The following is a 20544-nucleotide window of genomic DNA, read 5'->3' as shown; positions in this document are numbered from 1 at the left end:
CACAAGTCACTGCAAAACCCAGAATGTGCATCCTGGCCCTGTTTCACCCAGGCTTCACTCCAAAGGTGCCACTGCAGCTCACCACCAGCGCCTATGCCAGGGCACATCTCCCCTCAGTCATGTGGGGGAGACAGCACATGCAGGAGGAAAAAGATTAGCAGAGGAATATCAGAACTAGGCCCCTCAATTTTGATCACAGAAAGCAATTTCCCCAACCCTGGGCAAGAACATAAGGCTGCAGCTGATGCAGAGAAATCCCATTTCACATGCTCACAGCCTGTTTAACCCAGGCCGTCTGAGAGGAAACCAGGAAGCATCTCATGGGAATCCAGGACTGCAGACTAAAACCACTATTCTGGGCAGACAAAGGTATGCCTGAGGTCCCCATGCTCCTCCACTCACTTAACAAATGTTTACTGAGTGCCTTGTATGTGCCAGGCACTGGGGACCAGTGAGGACCCAAGCAACACATTGAAGAGCCAAGAGCCCCAAAGAGGCGAGGGGCATGGGGTCAGCGTTCTCCTCTAGCACCAACAGGCACATGCAGTATGACTCTGGGCTAAGTCACAGCCTGGCCATGATTCCTCCATCTGTAGAACGGAGATAAACCTTGCACATTTTACATGACTGTTTCCAAAAAGGTAAGACATGACTAAATTCTTTTTAAAATAAAATGTTTTTAGGAAAGGAGGGAAAGAAGGAAGGATTATTTTCCAGGCTAGATTAAAACACCTTCATATCAAGCACAGAGGGAAGGAAAAACAAACTGGAAATGGCTAAGAAACTACATAGAACTAGTTTTTTCCCAAGGGCTTAGAGAAGCTTTCACAGAACTCAAGGCTTCTGGGAAGTCAATTCATTTCCTTCCGTTCTTTCTTCCTGGGCCCAGTAAGTCAGTGAGGCACTGTAATATAATCCAGTATTCAATTATCACCTTGGGGAAAAAAATGGAAAGACACAGCTCTCTTCACTGGACCATCAAAGGGCAAATCAGCTGAGACAAACACAGTAATAGACTCATTTATTTCTCAGAATTTAGTTTGCTGCTTGATATTACCTGCAAATGTGAGGCAATCACACAATGTTCTTGAGGCTCTAATCCCAGACTTGTCTGAGCACCGTCCACAGGCAGCTCAGCCCATCAGAGGTCCGAAAGAAACCTCCTAACTTGGGCCAGGTATTTCGGTTTCAAATAGTCACCCAGCTCGTCCTTAGTGACCCACACATGATGGCCCTTATTCCCGGCCTGGGAAAAGTCTCCAGTTAATAGCAGTGCTTTGAAGAAGAACACCTTGGCCCCGAGGTTACTCTCTGTCTGCACTGCCTGGGGGAACTTGAATTTGTAGTGCCCACAGGGTGCATTTCCTAGGAACTTGGCTTCCATGTTGTTTTCTGAAGAAGGAGGAAAAGAAAAATCACCGGTAAGGATACAAACATCTGTTTACTCTGGCTCCCAAAATTATAGGGGGTCTCTGCAAGATCTGGCCCTGAGGTAAAATCAATCCCTAGGAATAGGACTAGAGCCATTCCTGAAAACAGCCTCCTCCCCTCTCAATCCAAATGCTTCCTGGTCCATGGAGCCAGATTCACTGGGTTCATTCCCATGTGCCAAGCTACTGTTTTTAGACTGAAAGTCAGCAATGCAGTTACAATCACACCTGGGAGTCAGAGCACCTAGTTCCTACGTTCAGCCCAGCCACTGTCTATTGGTGAAGGACCAGGACATTTGGTCTGTAAAACAAAGTTCATCCACCTTTAAAAAGGGTGTCACATGGAAAGCATTAAAAAGGACCCCAGTTTTAACTCCTACCAGGTGAAAAAAGTCATAAACAAACTTAAAGACAAAAACAGATGAGTAGAAAATATCTGTAATCTATAACTAAGGGTTAATAACCCCAGCATTTCAAAGGATGGGGAAATGATAGACTAATTACCAAATGGCATCTGAAGAACTGACTAGCCAGACAGGAAAAACCAAGCTGGATCCCATGCTCAGTCCTCACATTAAAATTGATACCATATAGATCAAAGATTTAACAATAAGGCATTTTCACTTTTCATAAAAAATTTGTTCATTCTGGATGGTTATTTCATGGACATTTAATATTTCCCAATCTTTTCTGTATTTTTTTTTTCTGAGACAGAGTCTCGCTTTGTCACCCAGGCTGGAGTGCAGTGGTGCAATCTTGGCTCACTACAACCTCTGCCTCCTGGGTTCAAAGGATTCTCATGCCTTAGCCTCCTGAGTAGCTGGGATTACAGGCATGTAGCACCACGCTCAGCTAATTTTTGTGTGTGTATTTTTAGCACGGACGGGGTTTTGCCATGTTGGTCAGGCTGGTCTTGAACTTGTGGCCTCCAGTGATCCACCTGCCTCGGCCTCCCAAAGTGCTGGGCGTATTTTCTAACTACAATAAAAACATATGAGCATTAGAAGAAAATGTAGGATGCTTTCTTAAACCTTAACATATTATTTGAGAGGGCAAGGCCTTTCTAAGAAAGAAACAAAATTTTTAAGCCCAAAAAACAAAAGATTTATATTTGTCTACATAAAAATTAAATCTTTCTGCAAGGAAAAACAAAGCACAAAAAAAGTCAAAGATAAAATGACAAACTAGGAAAAATATTTTCAACACATTCAACAAAGGAATATCTTAAGGTATAAGAAGCACTTAAAAATCAATGCAGATACTCAGAAAGCTGACGTAGGAGTACTGCTTGAGAATAGGAGTTTAAGGCCAGCCTGGGCAACACAGCAAGATTCCATCTCTAAAAGAAAAAAAATCAATGAGGAAAAAAAACAACAAATTAAAAAGAAAAATGAACCAAGCACATGAATAGTAAGCTCACATGAAAATAAATATCACTGGCCCATACATTAAAAGGTGTTGAATCTTATTAATAATTTAAAGAAATAAACAACAGTATATATCATTATTAGAAGAAAGTTCAAAAACTGAGCTGTACACTGCTTGTGAAGGATAAGGAAAAAACTTGTACTTTCACACATATTTTGGAAGGGTTATAAATTAGTATAACTATTAATTGGCGAGAGGTGTCAATTTAATTACACATGTCCTTTGACCTAGCAACTCCACTTCTAGACTTTTATCCTACCAGATATACTAATTTGCCCATATGAGCAAAGATGAGTGTACAAGGATATTCACTGCAGCTTTGTTTGTAAAAACTGACTGGCTAAACAAACTGCAGTACATACATATTATAAAATAGTATGCTGGTGTTAAAAAAGCTTCAGATAGGTCTTAATAGGCTGATCTGAAAAGATGTTTAAAAGTGTATATGAGAAAAAAGGAAGGCACATAACAGTGTACATACATGCTCCCGTTATATGGAAAGAAAGAAAACAAAACATTTATGCATTTGTATACGCATAGAGAATTTCTGAAGAGATACAGAAAAACACTATTAATAGAGGTTGCCTCTGAAAAAGGAAAATTACATCTTACACTACATTTACTAGACACCGGTAATTTTTTTACCACATACGTGAATTGCTTTTCTCATATTAAAAAGTAAAAAAAAAACACTACTAGCATTAGATGAAAAATTTATAGATAGTGTGAGCTCACATAAAATAAAAAATGTTAGCAGTGGGTATCTGTGAGTGGTGGAATTGTACTGGCATATTTCTTTACACTTCCCTGAATTTTCTAAACTTAATTCCATAAATGCATGTTACTTTTCTATAATCTGGAAGAGATGGATTAAAAACATAAACAAACTAAAAAGAAAAAAACAGCTTATTACAAAGATGAGCAAACGATCTAAATAGGCAGTTCACAAAAGAAGAAGTACAAACAACCAATAAACATATGAAAAGATAGTGAATCTCACTAGCAAACAGGAAAATGCTAATCTTAAAGAGAACATTTTGACTCACTAGATGAGCAAAATTTTAAAAGCAACTATTTCATACGTTGGTGAGGTTTACGCAAAGAGGCACTCTCAGACACCACTCCTGGAAAACATCAATTGTTATATACATTCTGGAGGGCAACTGGGCTACACTTACCAAAAACTGAAGTGTGCACACCTTTGAACCATTAATTCTACCTCTAGAAATTCCATCTCGTAGAAATACTGGAAGTGTGGAGCCAGTGGGGAGGAAAGCAGTGCACTTTCACTTTTTCAATATACAGTATATGCTCTTAAAGTGCTTCAGCTTTTCTTTGCCATTTTATATTGTCAGATTAGTAAATGTGTAATAAGTCAATACACTATTTTATATGCATCTATGAAACATAAATACGTCTTTTAATATATTTGATATATTTCTTTCACATTTATTTATTACAATGGCAATGTTTAAAGGAAAGCATAGTGCTCAGGTGGAACCCCTTTCCACATTGCAAACAGAAGGGGGCGCTGAGCAAGGATCAGTTGTGAATGTTCCACAGTAAGGGAGGCTGAGCACCTGAACACAATGATCCTCACAAGAAACTCAGCTGCTGACTCCCATGTGATGGCTGAGGAGACTGAGAAAGCAGCAACCTCTCCTCCTACCATATTCCATTCTGTCTTGTGTCTCTCCTGCAGGCCACACAGGCCCCTTGGGAGTCAAGGGAACACACACTGGCTGCTGACATTTCATTAGCAGGTACTTGTGCTGATGGGAGGGCAGGTAAAGTGGCCGTGCACCACAAAATCCATTTAGTCAACATTCAACAAATGCCTATGTACCCAGTACTTTGCTGAAAGCTACGATCAGAGCGAGGAACAGATACTGCCCATATGTTCAAGGAAGTCAAAATTCTGACTAGGGAGAAAAATGTGTTAGTAAACAATTACAGTGCAATGGCATAAGTGAAAGAATGTATTCTTCACTAGAACACAAGCTCCTAGGGAGTAGGGTAGTGTACCGTTCATCACTGAGACCCTATATGTCTGTTGCATAAATGGAAAAAGGACACACACCAGTGCTTAGAGAGGAGTAGCTCTGTCTTCCTGAAGGCTCGGGAAAAGTTTCACCACATAACATATAATGTAAAAGCTGTTTTAAAAACTGAGCAGTCAGGCCAGGAAGGAGTAAAGTATTTCATAAGGGACCAGCAGGCCCCAAAGCAGAGACACATGAAAGACCATATTATTCAAGGAATGCAAAAGGTTTGTTAAGTTCGAACTTGAATTTTACATTAACGAACACCAAGACAGCAGACTGATGAGACTGGGATCAGGGCAAATAAGATTTGCAGGCCATGCTTGACACTTAGAATTTTTATGGGAAACCTTTTAAGAATTCTGTGCAGAGAAGTGACAAGGGATTTGTGTTTCAGAAAGCTCATTTTGGCAGAATTGAAGGGCACTCCACAAAACCAAGGTTAAACTTACTTGGCTTCTAATTCAACCGCTCAGTATAGTGCTTCTCAACCACTGTAATTTACTCCCAGGTAATATCTGGCCATGTCTAGAGATATTTTTGGTTGTTGCACTGGGGGTGGGATCAGGGGATGAGGTAGTGCTACTGGCATCTAGTATGTAGAGGCCAGAGATACTGCTAAACATCCTGTAACGCAAAGAATAGCTCCCCACACTTATCAGACCCCAAACACCAATAATGCCAAAGATGGGAAACCCTAGTCTAGTGAGAAGTGAAGAGGGTCACAGCTAAAGCTATTAGAACAAAGAGAGGACTATTTAGAACAGATCACGAGGGACTCAAGGACTTATGGATGTAGGAATGAGGTCAAGGATAATTCTGAGGTTTCAAATTGAGTGAACAGACAAGCAGTGATGCCAATAAGCAGTGCTGCAAAGATAAGATAAGCAAGCTGAGAAAATGGTAGAAATATCAATTTTGAATGTACTAAATTTTAAAATCTCAGTGGAACAAAGGATCCTCACCTGGTCTTAAAAAAAAAAAAAAATCCTTACCTGGGTTTTTCTGCCTGAAATTTTTATAAACTTCAAAATTTCCATTAACCTTCCCACCCCCACCCTTAATCCAATTCCCCAGTCAGCCTGTAAATCCTCTGGCTGAGTCTGAAGTGAATTTTGCGGAATTTAGAGGAAGGCAGAAAACCCACCTGAGAGTGTTGCCAGGGTTCGTTCCGCTGTTCCTCGAAGGGTCTCCCCAGGCTGCCACTCTGCCTGGGGCAGTATCCAAACATCCTGGTCTCCAAGCTTCTCTCTGACTAACAGGACAAGGTTCCTGTCTAGCTTCCGGTTCAGGGATGTTCGGTCATTCTTTTCATCAGCTTCTACAGCAAACGGGGTCAGAGGAGGTAAGAAGACTGTGATCTGCCAGAACCAAGAAGCCTGGAGCTTTACAATCTTCCCTTAAGATCCACAATCCTTGCCCTCAAAGAGCTTAGAACCAAATTACACCTCTGACCCATCTCTCTAGCTCTGACCTCCACTCTGACCTCTTCCAGGGAAGAGTCTCACAATCCTGAGGAAACTAAAAGATAAGAAATCAAGAGGTAAACTTCTTTGAATAGCAAACCATATTTTGAGTCTTCAAAAAAGAAACAATGATCATACTAATTCAAACACAACTACTTCATTGGTTTTTATACTATTATTGACTTAACTAGCCCCTACTCTCTCTGTTCTTCAGTCTTCACCTGTGAAACAAGGAATACAGAACTCAATCTCCCGCTTTAAAAGGGATTTCACATAAAACACAGGAATTAGTGGAAAAAGGCTTCAATTGCCCCATTCTCAGTCTCAAACTTGGAGTTAAACACAGATAACATTCACAAAGTTTAACTGAGAGAAAAGTCTATTCCAATACCCTTACCTCTCACTCGAAAATAAGACAGACTTTTAAAGTCACATTATGGTAGATGTGAGCAACAGAGAAGAGAATATGAAATTATTTGTTACTTAAAACACAAAGCAGGGGCCAAGCAACTGTCTTTTATTTGGGAACCCAAATACCCCTTTTCCCTTCCTTCTTGCTGGCCTAAAAAGATCACAACCTGTTATGCGAGCTCCAAGTTTGAACTGTAGAAATGTCTGCTCCCACATGTCTTCCAAATCTTGCACCAGCAATATATCCTGTTCATCTTGTTCATCATAAAGGTCGGCTTTCTTCTTTGCCAATCGCTGGTTTTCATCCAGAGCACGAAGCTCATGGTCTGAATACACGCTTCTCTCTATCTCAATCTGGGAAAATTAAAAGGGCAAAAAACTACCTTAATCTGGCAAAACTAAAAGAAAAAAAACCAGGAAGAATAAAATAGAGATATGCCACACTTGGCAGGCTGAGAAGTTTATCACCCAACATAACCAGATATACAATCAAAACACCATGCAGAAAGGAAACAGAGGGAAAAAAAGGTCCTCTGAACTTTGGGCTTGAGTTAAATTTGCCAAAAATGTTAGAATATCACTGGGGGTGAAGACTGCTACAAAAACAGAGAGCTGGGTTGGGCAATGCCTGCTCACTTACCACAATCCAGTCATGTCAGTCTTTGATCAGAATCTCACCCACCAAGGACTTTCCTGTTCAGGGACCTTCAAGAGGCTGTTCCTTCTTCCTAGAATGTTTTTCCTCACATTCATTCTTCTGGGAGAGTCCTACTCATCCTTCTGACTTCAATTTAAATAGGACTGTCTCAGAGAGATATTTCTCATATAGAGAAAAACCTGTATTCAGAAAGCCTGAAACATTCCTTGACACTCACCATAAAATCAAAATGTGATGTATTTGTTAAACACTCTTATAGTGCCCTGTGTTTTCCTTAACAACACTTATCAGGGTCTGCATTTCGTTGTATGACTATTTGCTTACTGACTGATCCTCTCACTCAACTAGACTGAAGTACTGTGAGAACCAGAGCTATTTCTGCCTTACTCATTACAGCATCTCTATCACTTAACATACTCTCTGATGCATAGTATGGGCACACTGAATATCTGTGAGTAACGAATATTTGTCAAGCGAGCAAATAAATGAATAAATCAAGCAAAAAGCACAGAAGAGAAGTTTATCGTTCTCAACAGACCAAGACAAAAACATCTCGGATTCTGAGGAAACATATCACCCTCCAATCCCTTTCTGTAGCGGTTTCACACCCTCACAGCCACTATACTGTTTTTGCCCATGCTTCCTCACTTGCCCCTCACACAGATAGCCCCATAAGGTAAAACAGAGCAGGCTTATCATAGGCATCTTACAGATGTGCCCACCGCCTCTTGTATTTCCTTCTTAACATTCATCACATCACAAACATTTTCTCCCTCCAGACTTGTAAACTTCTAGTGACAGAGACCGATTCTTGTTCACCACAGGATCCCTACTGTGTTGCATGAACAAGAAGTAACTCTCCAAAGAGTTGCCTAAGGTGACAGTAAAGACGGCCAATGAAAAGAAACCACTTTTTGTTGAACATCTATGTACCAAATCAAGTCAGTAACGTAGGTACTATTCTGCGGATAAGTACCGTATATTTAAGTTCAGAGCGGTGAAATTACTCGCTCAGTCACGCAGAATAAACGTCACTCTGAACCCTGCATCTCAGTCCCACCTGCTGCAGTAGAGACGCCATCTCTTCCTGCAATGGGGTCAACGGCTTGGAGACTAAAGGGGGCCGCTGCAGGCACAACGCTCCCAACAGGCGCCATGGGGATCCGTTCCTTGAGGATGCGGCTGCAAGAGCCAGGCTGCGAAAGCTTAGACTACCGGCCCATAGCCTCTCTAACCGCCGCCAGCTCCCCGCCACCCCTAACAGAGTCCCCCTTACGGGCGCCGCCATCTTTCGATCTCCCACAATGCACCGCGGCTCCCAGGGAGCCCTCAGCCGCGGGAGCGGCAAACTAGGGGCGAGCTCAGTCCAGGAACTGCTAGAACGAACCATTCCCATATGGAGGGGTGAGCCCACATCTCAGAACATTAAAAAAGGTAAAGAATCCCCTAGTGAACCACAATGAAAGTCTTATTGAGCATTTAAATGGAAATAAAAACATTGAGTGGACCTGATGAAGAGTATGATGACTTTCCCTTCTGTCCCCTCCCCGACAGACACTCATGGTACTGGCGCCGGCGCAGCGACGACTGACGCTGCCGACGGAAGCTGACTGGGGTCAATTCAAGTCATGCAGGCTGTAAGAAACGTGGGGTCGTGGTTCTTGCGGTCCTGGACTTGGCCCCAAACAACCGGGTAACAAATGATTGCCCTCTCGAGCCCACCGCCACCTCCAGGGCTATGCTCCTACTCGTGTCCCTTGAGCCACCCGAGCCCCAGTGAGCGTTAGGTTGTGGTCCTCACCGAGTTTTTCTTCCCGGCAGGGTCGTGGCCAGGACGCCAGCCCGGACAATCCACACAGACGTCCGGCAGCTCCAAGACGCTGCGGCCAAGCAGGAAGTTGAAGAGAAGGCGGCGGCTCCCAGCCACACCAGGTTCAGGTGAGCCCCACTTGGACCAGCCCTATGGAGAGTCGCAACCCCTGCCTCTTGCCCGACACCCTCCAGAGTCAGAACCAGTGAATTTTCAGCTCTGTCACTTGCTATCCGTGGGACCTTCTGCAAATAAATCTGAGCCTCAACCTTCTCATCTAAAAATGTGGATAATGCTGAGAGAGGTGGTGAGGATCACATAAGCCGTGGTACAGAGTAAACGTTCAGTGAACATTCGTTAAATCAATGAGTGAATGTGAGATGTCCATACCATGTATCAGCTTCTTTCCTTCTGAGATGGAGATCTTTTCAGACTAACAACCTTCCCTGCCTCCAACACAAAATGGGGAGGTGGAGGGCGCTAGCGATGGAACAGATGCTCCTGCACATCTTACAGATGGTCCAGGGTGTGTTTTGTGCTCAGCCCTAGGAACTGGTATCTTGCTTCCCACCACTGCCACCACCTCTGTATGCTCTATACACATCCACTTAACTTTACATCCATTTAACAAACATTTACCAAGAATCTACTATGAGTGAGACACCATGCTAGGTGCCGTGAATACAGATACAAAATATCATTCCTCCCCACAAGTAGTTCACAGTCTGAGGGAAGACATACATGCAAACATTTTCACCATAATTTGCTCAATAGTATAACAGAGGTAAGCATTCTTTGGAAGTATGAAAACATAAGTGCCTAACTCCTGGCCGGGTACAGTAGCTCATGCCTTTAATCCCAGCACTTTAGGAGGCCGAGGTGGGCTAATCACTTGAGGTTGGGAGATCGAGACTAGCCTGGCCAACATGGCAAAACCCCATCTCCACTAAAAATACAAAAACTAGCCAGGCGTGATGGCTGGCACCTGTAATCCCAGCCACACAGGAGGCTGAGGCAGGAGAATCGCATGAACCCGGGGGGCGGAGGTTGCAGTGAGTCAAGATCACGCCACTGTACTCCAGCCTGGGTGACAGATTGAGACTCTGTCTCAAAGGAAAAAAACAAAAAAACAGAATAAGTGTCTCATTCCTGAGGAAATCAGGCAAGACCGTGGAGAAAAGAACATGGAGCTCAAAAGCAAATGGGAGTTCATCTGGACAAGTTGAAGTGGGTCACTGGAGACAAAGGTAACCATCTGTGTAAAGGCATGTGGTATGAAAATCATGGTGTGTTCAGGTGTGTATGTGATGGCAGATGAGGCCAGCAAGACAAGAAGGAATCAGAATGTCAAGGGTCTTGTCTGTCACACCGGAGCTTTTACAATGTCTCCACTGAAGACAGTGAGGAGCTGCTGAAAGGATCTAAACCAAGATTCTGTTGTAGTCATTTCTTAAACAATGCCAGGCACTGTTCAGAGTGTTGGGGATATATCCCTGACCAAACAGACAAAAAGCCCTGGCCTCATAAAACTTAAATTCCAGTGGGTAGAAGACAGTAAATAGAAAACAAGTAAAATGTAGGAGAATAATGGTTGGAAAGGGGAGGTGGGGGTCCAGCAGGCCTGCATAGCCACATTCTGTAGGACTTTGTCGGCCACTGTGAGGACTTCAGCTTTTACTCTGAATGAGATGGGAGGCCAATGGAAATTGCTGAATAAAGGGTTGACATGATCTTGCTGACAAGATCTTGTAAGCCCTGTGGCTGCTGTGTTGATATTAAACCACAGGAGAGCAAGAATGGAAGCTGGGAAGAGTCCTCTAAGCAGTTAGAAGACTATTGAAATAATCCAGACAAGAAATGATGGTGGCTTGAACCATGGTTATTGCCATGGAGGTATTATAAATGGTCTGACATATTTTGAAGGTAGAACAAGCAGGATTTGTTAATATACAGTGTGAGAAAAAGAGAGGAGCGAAGGAAGACCCCAAAATTTTTTGGGCTAAACAACTGGAAAGATGGAGTTGTCATTAAGATGGGGAAGACTGCAAGAGTTTGGATGGGGGTTGTTGAGATGCTTAATAAACATTCAAGTGGAGATACAATGTAGACCATTAGAAATGGAGCTCAAGGGCCGGGTGTGGTGGCTCACACCTGTAATCCCAGCACTTTGGGAGACCGAGGCAGGCAGATCACCAGGTCAGGAGTTTGAGACCAGCCTGACCAACATGGTGAAACCCCGCCTCTACTAAAAATACAAAAATTAGCCAGGTGTGGTGGCGCGAGTCTGTAATCCCAACTACCCAGGACACTGAGGCAGGAGAATTGCTTGAACCCGGGAGGCAGAGGTTGCAGTGAGCCAAGGTTGTGCCACTGCACTCCAACCTGGGCGAGACTCCATCTCAGGAAAAAAAAAAAAAAAAAAGAAATGGAGTTAAGGGACAGATTTTAGCTAGAGATATACAGTTGGGAGACATCATAGAGATATTTAAACCATGAGATGACAAAATCATTAATAGCGTAAATGTAGATGAAGAGAAGAGGTTCAAGGATTGAACCCTGGAGCACTCTCACATTTAGAGATTTGGGAAATTAGGAAGAACCATCAGAAGAGACAAGGAACTTCCAGAGAGATAATAGGAAAACCAGGAGAGATCATTTGTTTTTTAATTTGGCTCAAAGTGGGGAGATCAACTGTGTCAAATGCTGCTGATGTGATAGGTTGCTAGATCAATGACAATTGCGTATTGTATTTAGCAATGTGGAGTTAGTCGGATTAAAGCATTTTTGGTGGAATGGTAGGGGCTCATATCTGATTGAAATGGGTTCAAGGAGAATAGAGGCAGAGGACAGGAAGAAACAGCAAGTATAGTCAGTACCTTAAAGTTCCTTAAGAGGGCTCTGCTCTGGCCGGGCGCGGTGGCTCAAGCCTGTAATCCCAGCACTTTGGGAGGCCGAGACGGGCGGATCACAAGGTCAGGAGATCGAGACCATCCTGGCGAACACGGTGAAACCCCGTCTCTACTAAAAATACATAAAAAACTAGCCAGGCGAGGTGGCGGGCGCCTGTAGTCCCAGCTACTTGGGAGGCTGAGGCAGGAGAATGGCGTAAACCCGGGAGGCGGAGCTTGCAGTGAGCTGAGATCCGGCCACTGCACTCCAGCCTGGGCGACAGAGCGAGACTCCGTCTCAAAAAAAAAAAACAAAAACAAACAAACAAAAAAAAAAAAAAAAAAAAAGAGGGCTCTGCTCTAAGGGTATAGAGAAATGGACAGTAGCTCCCAGGAGGTGGGTTCAAGAGGGTTTGGAGGGTTGTTTTGTTATTTTTTCAGTTTGGAACGTAACAATATGTTTTGCCATTGGGAGTAGTGCAGTATACAGGGGAAAAAACAAGTGATACTGGAGTGGGGACATTGTGGGAACAGTGCCCTTCAGGGGCTAATACACAAGTGGAGCACTGTAACAGGAGACAGCACAAAGGCTCTGGGCACAGATGTTCGGTAGTGGGAGCTGGAAGAAAGTCTGATTGCTTCTATTCACCCATGGAGGTCATCCGCTCAGCAGTGAGGAAGCAGGGAGTTGGAGGTTAGAGGAGACAAAAGAAGGTATAAGAGTCATCTAGGAAAATGGAAGGATAATTGAACTGGGGATGTGCTGTACGATTGCCAGGCAGTTATAATCACTTATAAGGTCAAACCCACAGGAAAGAATATACTTGTAACCTTTGAATACCAGTGTGTTTTTGTTTTGCCTTTTAAAATACCTCTAGAAAAGCAGGTAGGGCTGGGGTGAGAGTAGCCCTCAGATTATAATATAATTTATAAAATAGAATCTATTGTATTTCAAGTGGCTGTGGTGGGTAAAAACATGAATCTGATTTATGTGTGTAGGCCTAGTGGAACAGCAAGTTTATTTCCAGCTCCATTGCTGAAGGATGGTTGTGTGTGTTCAAATTTTAAAAATCACAGCTTTGGGACGCTGAGGCAGGAGAATGGCGTAAACCTGGGAGGTGGAGCTTGCAGTGATCTGAGATCCGGCCACTGCACTCCAGCCTGGGCGACAGAGCGAGACTCCGTCTCAAAAAAAAAAAAAAAAAAAAAAAAAAAATCACAGCTTGGTGAGGAAAGCTCTAGACTGAGACAGATCTCCTAGGTCTAAGGCTTGGCTTCTCTTACTAACCCTGTTTCCCTATTGGTACCTAATTTTTGCCATCTGAAAATAAAGAGTACTTAGCTAGAAATATCCAGAAAACAGCTTGGACTAAGACAGTGGAAGATCTTGAACGCAAGACAATGTGTTCACATCTGATTCTATTGGGACATTTGAAACATTGATTTCCAGACCCCAATCAGAAGTCCAGGGTGAAGCTTAAACATCTGTATGCTTCACAGCTGACTGATGTTCAGCCTGCTTTGAAAACCACTGGTCTAGGGTAGAGGTTGGCAAACTATGGTTCACTGGGCACATCTGGCCAGTTGCCTGTTTTTGTAAGTAAAGTTTTATTGGAACACAGCCTATTAATTTACTGTTGTCTATACCTGTTTTTGGGATATAGTGGAAGAATTTAGTAATTGGGACAGAGACCTGTTGGCCCACAAAGCCTAATATATTTACTATCTGGCCCTTTACAGAAAAAGTTTGCTGTCCTTTATTCCAGGGGATTCTGGATTTTTTTTAATGGTAATGATATGAATATTATTTTTGTCTCATTTTTTATAAAGTAGAGTCCAGAGACTGTCTATGGTTGATGAAACATGAAACAGGTTTGACTGTATTTTTTAAATTGTGAGAAGAGGAACCTACAAAAGATCTGAAAATAATGATATGGGTATACTAGCAGGAACAAGGAAGATGGGGAGTATGAATTAAAATCTCTTCTCATAACAGAAAGTCCCTAGATGTGTCTGAAGTCAACAAGTCAAGAAACAGCCTCATAAGCACAGTAGTCACAGATGCAATGGTGGCACCAGAAGGACTGAAAAGGAATGGTGGGGGCAGCCACTTCAGAAGCAGCAGGGGGCAGAGAGCTGTTGTTTTTTAACCATGTGTTGTATTTCTTTGACTTTTAAAAAGTTGAGACAATTTTAAATAAAATCTTTCTTCTAATTGCAGCATTTACCCTCCCATTCCAGGAGAGGAGAGCTCTCTGAGGTGGGCGGGAAAGAAATTTGAGGAGATCCCAATCGCACACATTAAAGCATCCTACAACAAGTAAGTGGGAAGGGAAACACTGGCCAGGTCTAGCATGAGATTCTTTCTGCTTCAAAGGGAAAGTCAAGCTTGGCCCTGAATACCCTGGGGTAGAAGTGAGGGTGCTAAGTGCTGCATGATGGTGCCAGTGTAGAGCAGCATCTTCCTCCTCACTTGAGGAACCACCTGCTGTCTTTACAAAGCTTATTCAAGTTTTGTGAAAATGTGACATAGGGTGGGCATTTCCTAGTTATAAGATTTCTTTGCTTTCCTTGAGAATAGTTTTGCTCAATAGTTGGAAGAAGTGTATTAGGGGCGTATGGTCCCACCATGAAGGTGTTTATTAAGTGTTGCTGATAGGGAATGGATGATATATAAATTAAAAGAAATATGATTCAAGATATTAATATGATTTATTAATACACTAACCAGAATCTAAACGAGTAAATAGATACTGTCCTTACTGTAGGCCACTGTGCACTGGCCTCTGCCTTGTAGAGCTAAATGTGGATGGTGAGTTTAAAGTGACAAGACTAGTGTTCTTGTGTGGCTTACAGATGGGGGCAGTGCCAAGGGAATTCCTAAACATATGCTGGCAACAGAAGCATTTCTGGTATTAGTGACAACTTTGCAGGTTGGCCCCCACTTGGAAATGAGATCAGTATTTGGTCACAGCCAACCCACCCAGCAATTTAGAGACCAGCACAAGAGACTAGAGTCATGGGCTAAAGTGTGTGGCACAGATGAAATGCTCTAGGATTCATTTCAGCATTGTCAGATAAACGTAAAGTGACAGCAATTGGATTTCCTTATTTTCCCCCTTTCAGGCTAATAAGGACATAAGCTAACTCTGCATTTAAGTGTCTGTGGTCTACTCTGTACAGCACTGTTTAGGCTGTCACAGAGACAAGCAATTATGCATCTATTCAGTATGGAAAACCCTAGAAACTCTGGTAGGGGGAATGGCAGAGCCATAGCCAGGAAAACAAGCGGATGACCCAAGCTCAGGGCTGACTCCCGCGGGCCTCCCCTTTAGTCACTTCTCCTGCCTCCTTCTGTGAGCTCTCAGAGCTCTCCAGACCAGAAATAGGATGATGATGACTAAAGGGGAAATCGAAAGCATATCTGAGGATTTCTTAAGGCATAATCTTAATTGTATTAATAAGTTAACTTATTAGAGACGATTAGGAAAAAGGTGTGGGTCGATGCAGTGGCTCACACCTATAATCCCATCACTTTGGGAGGATCACTTGAGGCCAGGAATTTAAGACCAGGGGAACATAGTGAGACCCAGTCTTTACAAAAATACAAAAACTAGCCAGGCGTGGTGACATGCACCTGTAGTCCCAGCTACTCAGGAGGCTAAGGTGGGAGGATGGAAATTGGAGGCTGCAGTGACCTGTGATCATGCCACTGCACTTCCAGCCTGAGTGACAGAGTGAGACCCTGTCTCACAAAAAAATAGAAACAGAGAAAATTTTACTTGTTTAAAATAATTTTTGATCATGAAATATAGTGTCATAAGCATCAAAAGTATCCAATATGAGGCCGGGCACAGTGGCTCACGCCTGTAATCCCAGCACTTTGGGAGGCCAAGGCGGGGAGATCACCTAAGGTCGGGAGTTCAAGACCGGTCTGACCAACATGGAGAAACTCTGTCTCTACTAAAAATACAAAATTAGCCGGGCGTGGTGGCGCATGCCTGTAATCCCAGCTACTCTGGAGGCTGAGGCAGAAGAATTGCTTAAACCCGGTAGGCAGAGGTTGCTGTGAGCCAAGATCATGCCATTGCACTCCAACCTGGGCAACAAGAGCAAAACTCCGTCTCAAAAAAAAAAAAAAAAAAAACCATCCAATATGGTAATGTTACTAATATTTTTTTAAGAGTCCTTTTAGAGCTATATACTGAAATATTTACAGACAAAATGATAGGTCTGGGATTTGCTTCAAAATAATCCATTGGTGAGGGGAGTGGGGTGGGAACAAGGTTTATAAATGAAACTGAATTGGATAAGAGTTGATAATTGTTGAAGCTGGTTGATGGGTCTATCAGATTTCATATGTTATTCTCTTCACTTTTGTGTATATTTAAAACTTTCCCCAATAAAGTCATTTTCTGGGTGATACTTACAACTACTCTCAGATTATGGAGCACCCTTTAGATTATGTGACTTACCAGTTTTCAGTCAGGTTTAGGGGAGAATTCTGACGTTTCCTGATACTTCTTGTAGGAGTTCAAAACATGTTCATCTGATAAGCTCAAAGTAGAAGCAACTGAATTCCTTTTTCTTTCTCACCCAGGCTTCTAGGGGCATAGATTAGCTCTCTCTTATTTCCCTAAAGAAGAGTTGTATCCTGTGTGTTTCTTCTGCTTTTCTCAGCACACAGATCCAGGTAGTCTCTGCCAGTAATGAGCCCCTTGCCCGTGCTTCCTGTGGCACAGAGGGATTTCGGAATTCCAAGAAGGGCACAGGCATCGCAGCACAGACAGCAGGCATAGCCGCAGCGGCGGTAAGTGTGTGTTCCTTCGGCTTCCCTCTGTAGTGTGTGTTTGCTTTCTGCATAGCTCATCACTGAGTGGAGAATCCTCATTATACTACCCATTCAGAAGCAAGGGTTTGTCATGGCAGCTTAGATGCCCTGACATTGGGGCACTGGTTTGAAAAGGTTTATGTGAAAGGCTCCTCTTTTTTCTTTCTCTCAGCTTCATTAGAGGTGAAGCCCCTGTTCATTCTTTCTAGGATGTAAGAGCCAAGATACCAAAAGCTTGAGAACCAAAGACCCCTCAATTTAAAAACCATTAGCCAGGTGTGGTGGCACCTGCCTGTAGTTCCAGCTACTTGGGAGGCTGAGGCTGGATGGCGTGAGCCCAAGAGCTTGAGGCTGCAGTGAGCTATGATCTCACCACTGCACTAAAGCCTGGGCAACAGAGAGACCCTATCTCCAAAAAAAATTAAAAATAGGCCGGGCACGGTGGCTCACAGTTGTAATCCCAGCACTTTGGGAGGCCAAGGCAGGCAAAGAGATTGAGACCATCCTGGCCAACATGGTGAAACCCTGTCTCTACTAAAAATAGAAAAATTAGCCGGATGTGGTGGTGCGTGCCTGTAGTCCCAGGTACGCAGGAGGCTGAGGCAGGAGAATCACTTGAACCCGGGAAGCGGAGGTTGCAGTGAGTCGAGATCGCACCACTGTACTCCAGCCTGGCGACAGAGTGAGACTCCATCTCAAGAAAAAAAATAAAAATAAAGACCCATGGTTTGGGGTTGGGGGAGATACGATAGTCTATTTGGAGAGGATATAGTATCGTGAGGACTCATATGATACCAGTTCCAGTAAGAACTGTTGTCGACCTTTTTTAGAAGCAAATTGGCAAGGTGCTGCTATTGGTATAGTTATTGAGCATGTACATGTGCCAGACACTTTACATTTATTATCTTGAATCTTCAAAGACCCTCAGGATTATCCACATTTTCATAAGCCATTTGAGATTCAGAGTGTGTGACTTGCCCAGAGCCATGCACCGATTCAGTTCACTCATCAGAACCCAGATTGGTCTGAGACCAAAGCCTGCACAATTTCTACTATAGCACAGGCCTTACAAATGTTCAGACCGCCAAACCAGATGTATTTCCTGAAGGAAAACCTTGACCTTCAAACAAGGCAAGGCACCCCGAAATTTTGATTGCATGTACTATCATCAGAAATCAAAATGCTGTGAATGCCCAACCATGGACAGATCATATACTATGAAGAGAAGTACGTCAGTGTTCACAGTGGCTTCTGCATGGTGGGTCATGAGTGAGTTCTGTGTATTTTCCCTTTTTGTAATGAACTGCCTTTATTATCAAGAAAGAAAATTTCAACTCTAACTACTTAGAGATTTTAAACAATACTTTTGAAGTGGGTATTTAGGTTCAGCCTTGAAGCTTAGGGTATTGCCTCATGGTCTGAAATTCTGCATGTGCCCACCTGAGAAAAACCTGAGCAATATTTAGAAATCTCCATTAGGTGGCAGTGCTGTCCTAGGCTAAACAGATCACAGTCACGTGAATTCTGCAACCTGCCAAATTCTGTGTTCTCTGCTGGCGCTTGTCCTCCACTATAGCCATCTGCCTTTTGCCTCCCTGTTTACTTCTCTGGGTGCCCTTTCCCTGAGCTCATACCCCTCCTTGCTCTAGGAGGCAGTAACAAGAGATTTGGATGCAGTAGTTCTCTCTCCGGGGCACTAACCACTCATTGCTTCTCTCCAGAAAGCTACACAAAAGGGTGTGACCCATATCCGAGTTGTGGTGAAAGGCCTGGGGCCAGGACGCTTGGTAAGCTACAGTGATTTCCGTAGTGTGTGTGCCTCCTAGTAAGTGAGAATCTGGGGCTTGAGAGCAGAGTACAGAGAGATTAGAAAACACCCTTTAGTGGATTTCCATGTTTGCTTGAAGTTCCCGTCGGTTGTATCTATAATCGACTAAGCCCCTCAGAGCAAGCCTAGATCACTTAGTATAATTCATCAGACACTCACTGAGTGCCTGCTGTGTGCCATAGACTGGGAATTTGAAGGTGGTTCCTGGGGGAACTGTCACAAACAAATCCCTCAGGACAGACTGGTGAGTGCAGTGGTAAAGCATGTGCCAGAGTGCTGGGAGCCCATCAGGGGATCCTGTACCTAGCAAGGATAATCTTTCCTGATGATCATTAGCACAGATAATCTTTAGCTTCCTCAAAGAGGTGACATCTCTCTGACTTTGCAGGAATAATGAGGTATTAGGGAGGTGGAGGCACAGCGGGTGGTGGGGGACATTGCAGGCAGAGAAAACTGCCTAAGTAAGCTACAGAAGTATGATACCCAAGGTGTGCCAAGATCTACAGGAAGTCTTTGTTCAGACTGTAAAGCACAACGTGGAAAGTGGTGGGTATGATTTGAGAGGGGGACAGTGAAAACCTGGCTAAAGGGTTTGGGTGGAGACGTTTGTGAGAGTAGAATAGGATTGGGATTATAGGTATCAAAGCCAGTGGGCATGTCACCCCTCCCTTCCCTTCTCTACCCCACCCTGTCCCTCTCCGAACCCTGCCTGGAGACACTGGATCATCATTTCTGGGACCATGCCATTCTACTTTTCTTTCTGCTCCTTCCAGTCTGCCATCCACGGACTGACCATGGGGGGCCTGGAAGTGATCTCAATCACAGACAACACCCCAATCCCGCACAACGGCTGCCGCCCCAGGAAGGCTCGGAGGCTGTGATGGGAAGGAAGCCTGCACTTGGACCTGACCTCAAGCCTCAGCTCCAGTGGGACCTTGTAAAATGCTCCCTGTCAGAGCTCTCTCCAGCATATGCTTGTTAGAGGTCCTTCAAACTAAGGGAGAGCTTTGCCTCCTTACACAGTAGCCTTTGCTTGCATCTCCAGCTGGAGATGGGTGTGCCCAGAAGTAAGCTTTGCATCTCTTACAAGAGGGGAGCTACAGGGGCAGCCGTGGCCTAGACCCAACCTGTGCTCAGAGAAAATAAATATCTGTACCATCTGTCATAATTTTGAGATTTTTGTTTCAGAGTTACATAATTCCTACTTCCTCCTGAAAAAGACAGTGTGATTTGAGGTGAGACCTTGGATGAAAGGGTTAAAATGTAAATGTGAGTTGCTATTTACCAGACACCTTTGGTTTCAGATATTTCTTATCTAGCCCCTTACCCAAGATTTCCAGAGCTAATCCTAGTAACTTTTCTTATTAATGACTTGTAATTTGGCCCAGATTGAGAGCTTTTTGCCACCTACCTCTGGATTCTGATAGATTTCACCATTATGGGCATGTTTAAAGTTAGCCCTAAACACAGGATTTTCTACAAGTGGACAGTCAGACTCCCCACATTAAAGTGGCAGTCATTGTTTACACTCCATGGGCTTCAGCAGTCCCAGCACTAATGAGAGAATGCCCTAAAAGTGGGGAGGGTAGAGTTGTGTAAAACATGATTCTTGGCCAGGAGCAGTGGCTCACACCTGTAACCCCAGCACTTTGGGAGGCCAAGGCGGGTGAATCACTTGAGTCCAGTTTGAGACCACCCTGGGCAACATAGTGAAACCCCATCTCTACCAAAAATGCAAAAATTAACCAGGCA

General features: G+C 43.6%; 2 protein-coding genes across 2 annotated transcripts; one reads left to right on the top strand and one right to left on the bottom strand.

The window, feature by feature from the left end:
* Positions 1 to 1006: 1006 nt before the first annotated feature.
* On the bottom strand, positions 1007 to 8750 carry MRPL46 (mitochondrial ribosomal protein L46). The gene is made up of 4 exons (XM_007990317.3): positions 8496 to 8750; positions 6945 to 7131; positions 6048 to 6221; positions 1007 to 1392 (listed from the first exon to the last, which is right to left on the bottom strand). Exons 1-4 carry the CDS (start codon positions 8721 to 8723, stop codon positions 1142 to 1144), a joined length of 840 nt encoding a protein of 279 aa, XP_007988508.2. The 5' UTR covers positions 8724 to 8750; the 3' UTR covers positions 1007 to 1141.
* Positions 8751 to 8797: 47 nt separating this feature from the next.
* Positions 8798 to 19960, top strand: MRPS11 (mitochondrial ribosomal protein S11). Its single transcript, XM_007990318.3, has 7 exons — positions 8798 to 8869; positions 8990 to 9128; positions 9257 to 9373; positions 14355 to 14453; positions 16814 to 16943; positions 18686 to 18751; positions 19566 to 19960. The coding sequence occupies exons 2-7, from the start codon at positions 9064 to 9066 to the stop codon at positions 19671 to 19673; spliced, it is 585 nt and encodes a 194-aa protein (XP_007988509.1). The 5' UTR covers positions 8798 to 8869; positions 8990 to 9063; the 3' UTR covers positions 19674 to 19960.
* The last annotated feature ends 584 nt before the right edge of the window (positions 19961 to 20544 follow it).

Source organism: Chlorocebus sabaeus, chromosome 29 (genome assembly GCF_047675955.1).
Source record: "Chlorocebus sabaeus isolate Y175 chromosome 29, mChlSab1.0.hap1, whole genome shotgun sequence".
NCBI lineage: Eukaryota > Metazoa > Chordata > Mammalia > Primates > Cercopithecidae > Chlorocebus > Chlorocebus sabaeus.
The sequence above is the reverse complement of the archived record's forward strand: the minus strand, read 5'-3'. Positions and strand labels throughout refer to the sequence as shown.

Bases quoted from the DNA above. Each gene is read 5' to 3' on its own strand.
- MRPL46 (XM_007990317.3), bottom strand. From the start codon at position 8,723: ATGGCGGCGCCCGTAAGGGGGACTCTGTTAGGGGTGGCGGGGAGCTGG. The intron at 7,132-8,495 runs GTGGGACTGAGA...TAATTTTCCCAG, and splicing joins TGGCGTCTCTACTGCAGCAG to ATTGAGATAGAGAGAAGCGT. The intron at 1,393-6,047 runs GTGGGTTTTCTG...CTCCTTCTTCAG, and splicing joins AACCCTGGCAACACTCTCAG to AAAACAACATGGAAGCCAAG.
- MRPS11 (XM_007990318.3), top strand. From the start codon at position 9,064: ATGCAGGCTGTAAGAAACGTGGGGTCGTGGTTCTTGCGGTCCTGGACT. The intron at 9,129-9,256 runs GTAACAAATGAT...TCTTCCCGGCAG, and splicing joins ACTTGGCCCCAAACAACCGG to GGTCGTGGCCAGGACGCCAG. The intron at 18,752-19,565 runs GTAAGCTACAGT...TGCTCCTTCCAG, and splicing joins GCCTGGGGCCAGGACGCTTG to TCTGCCATCCACGGACTGAC.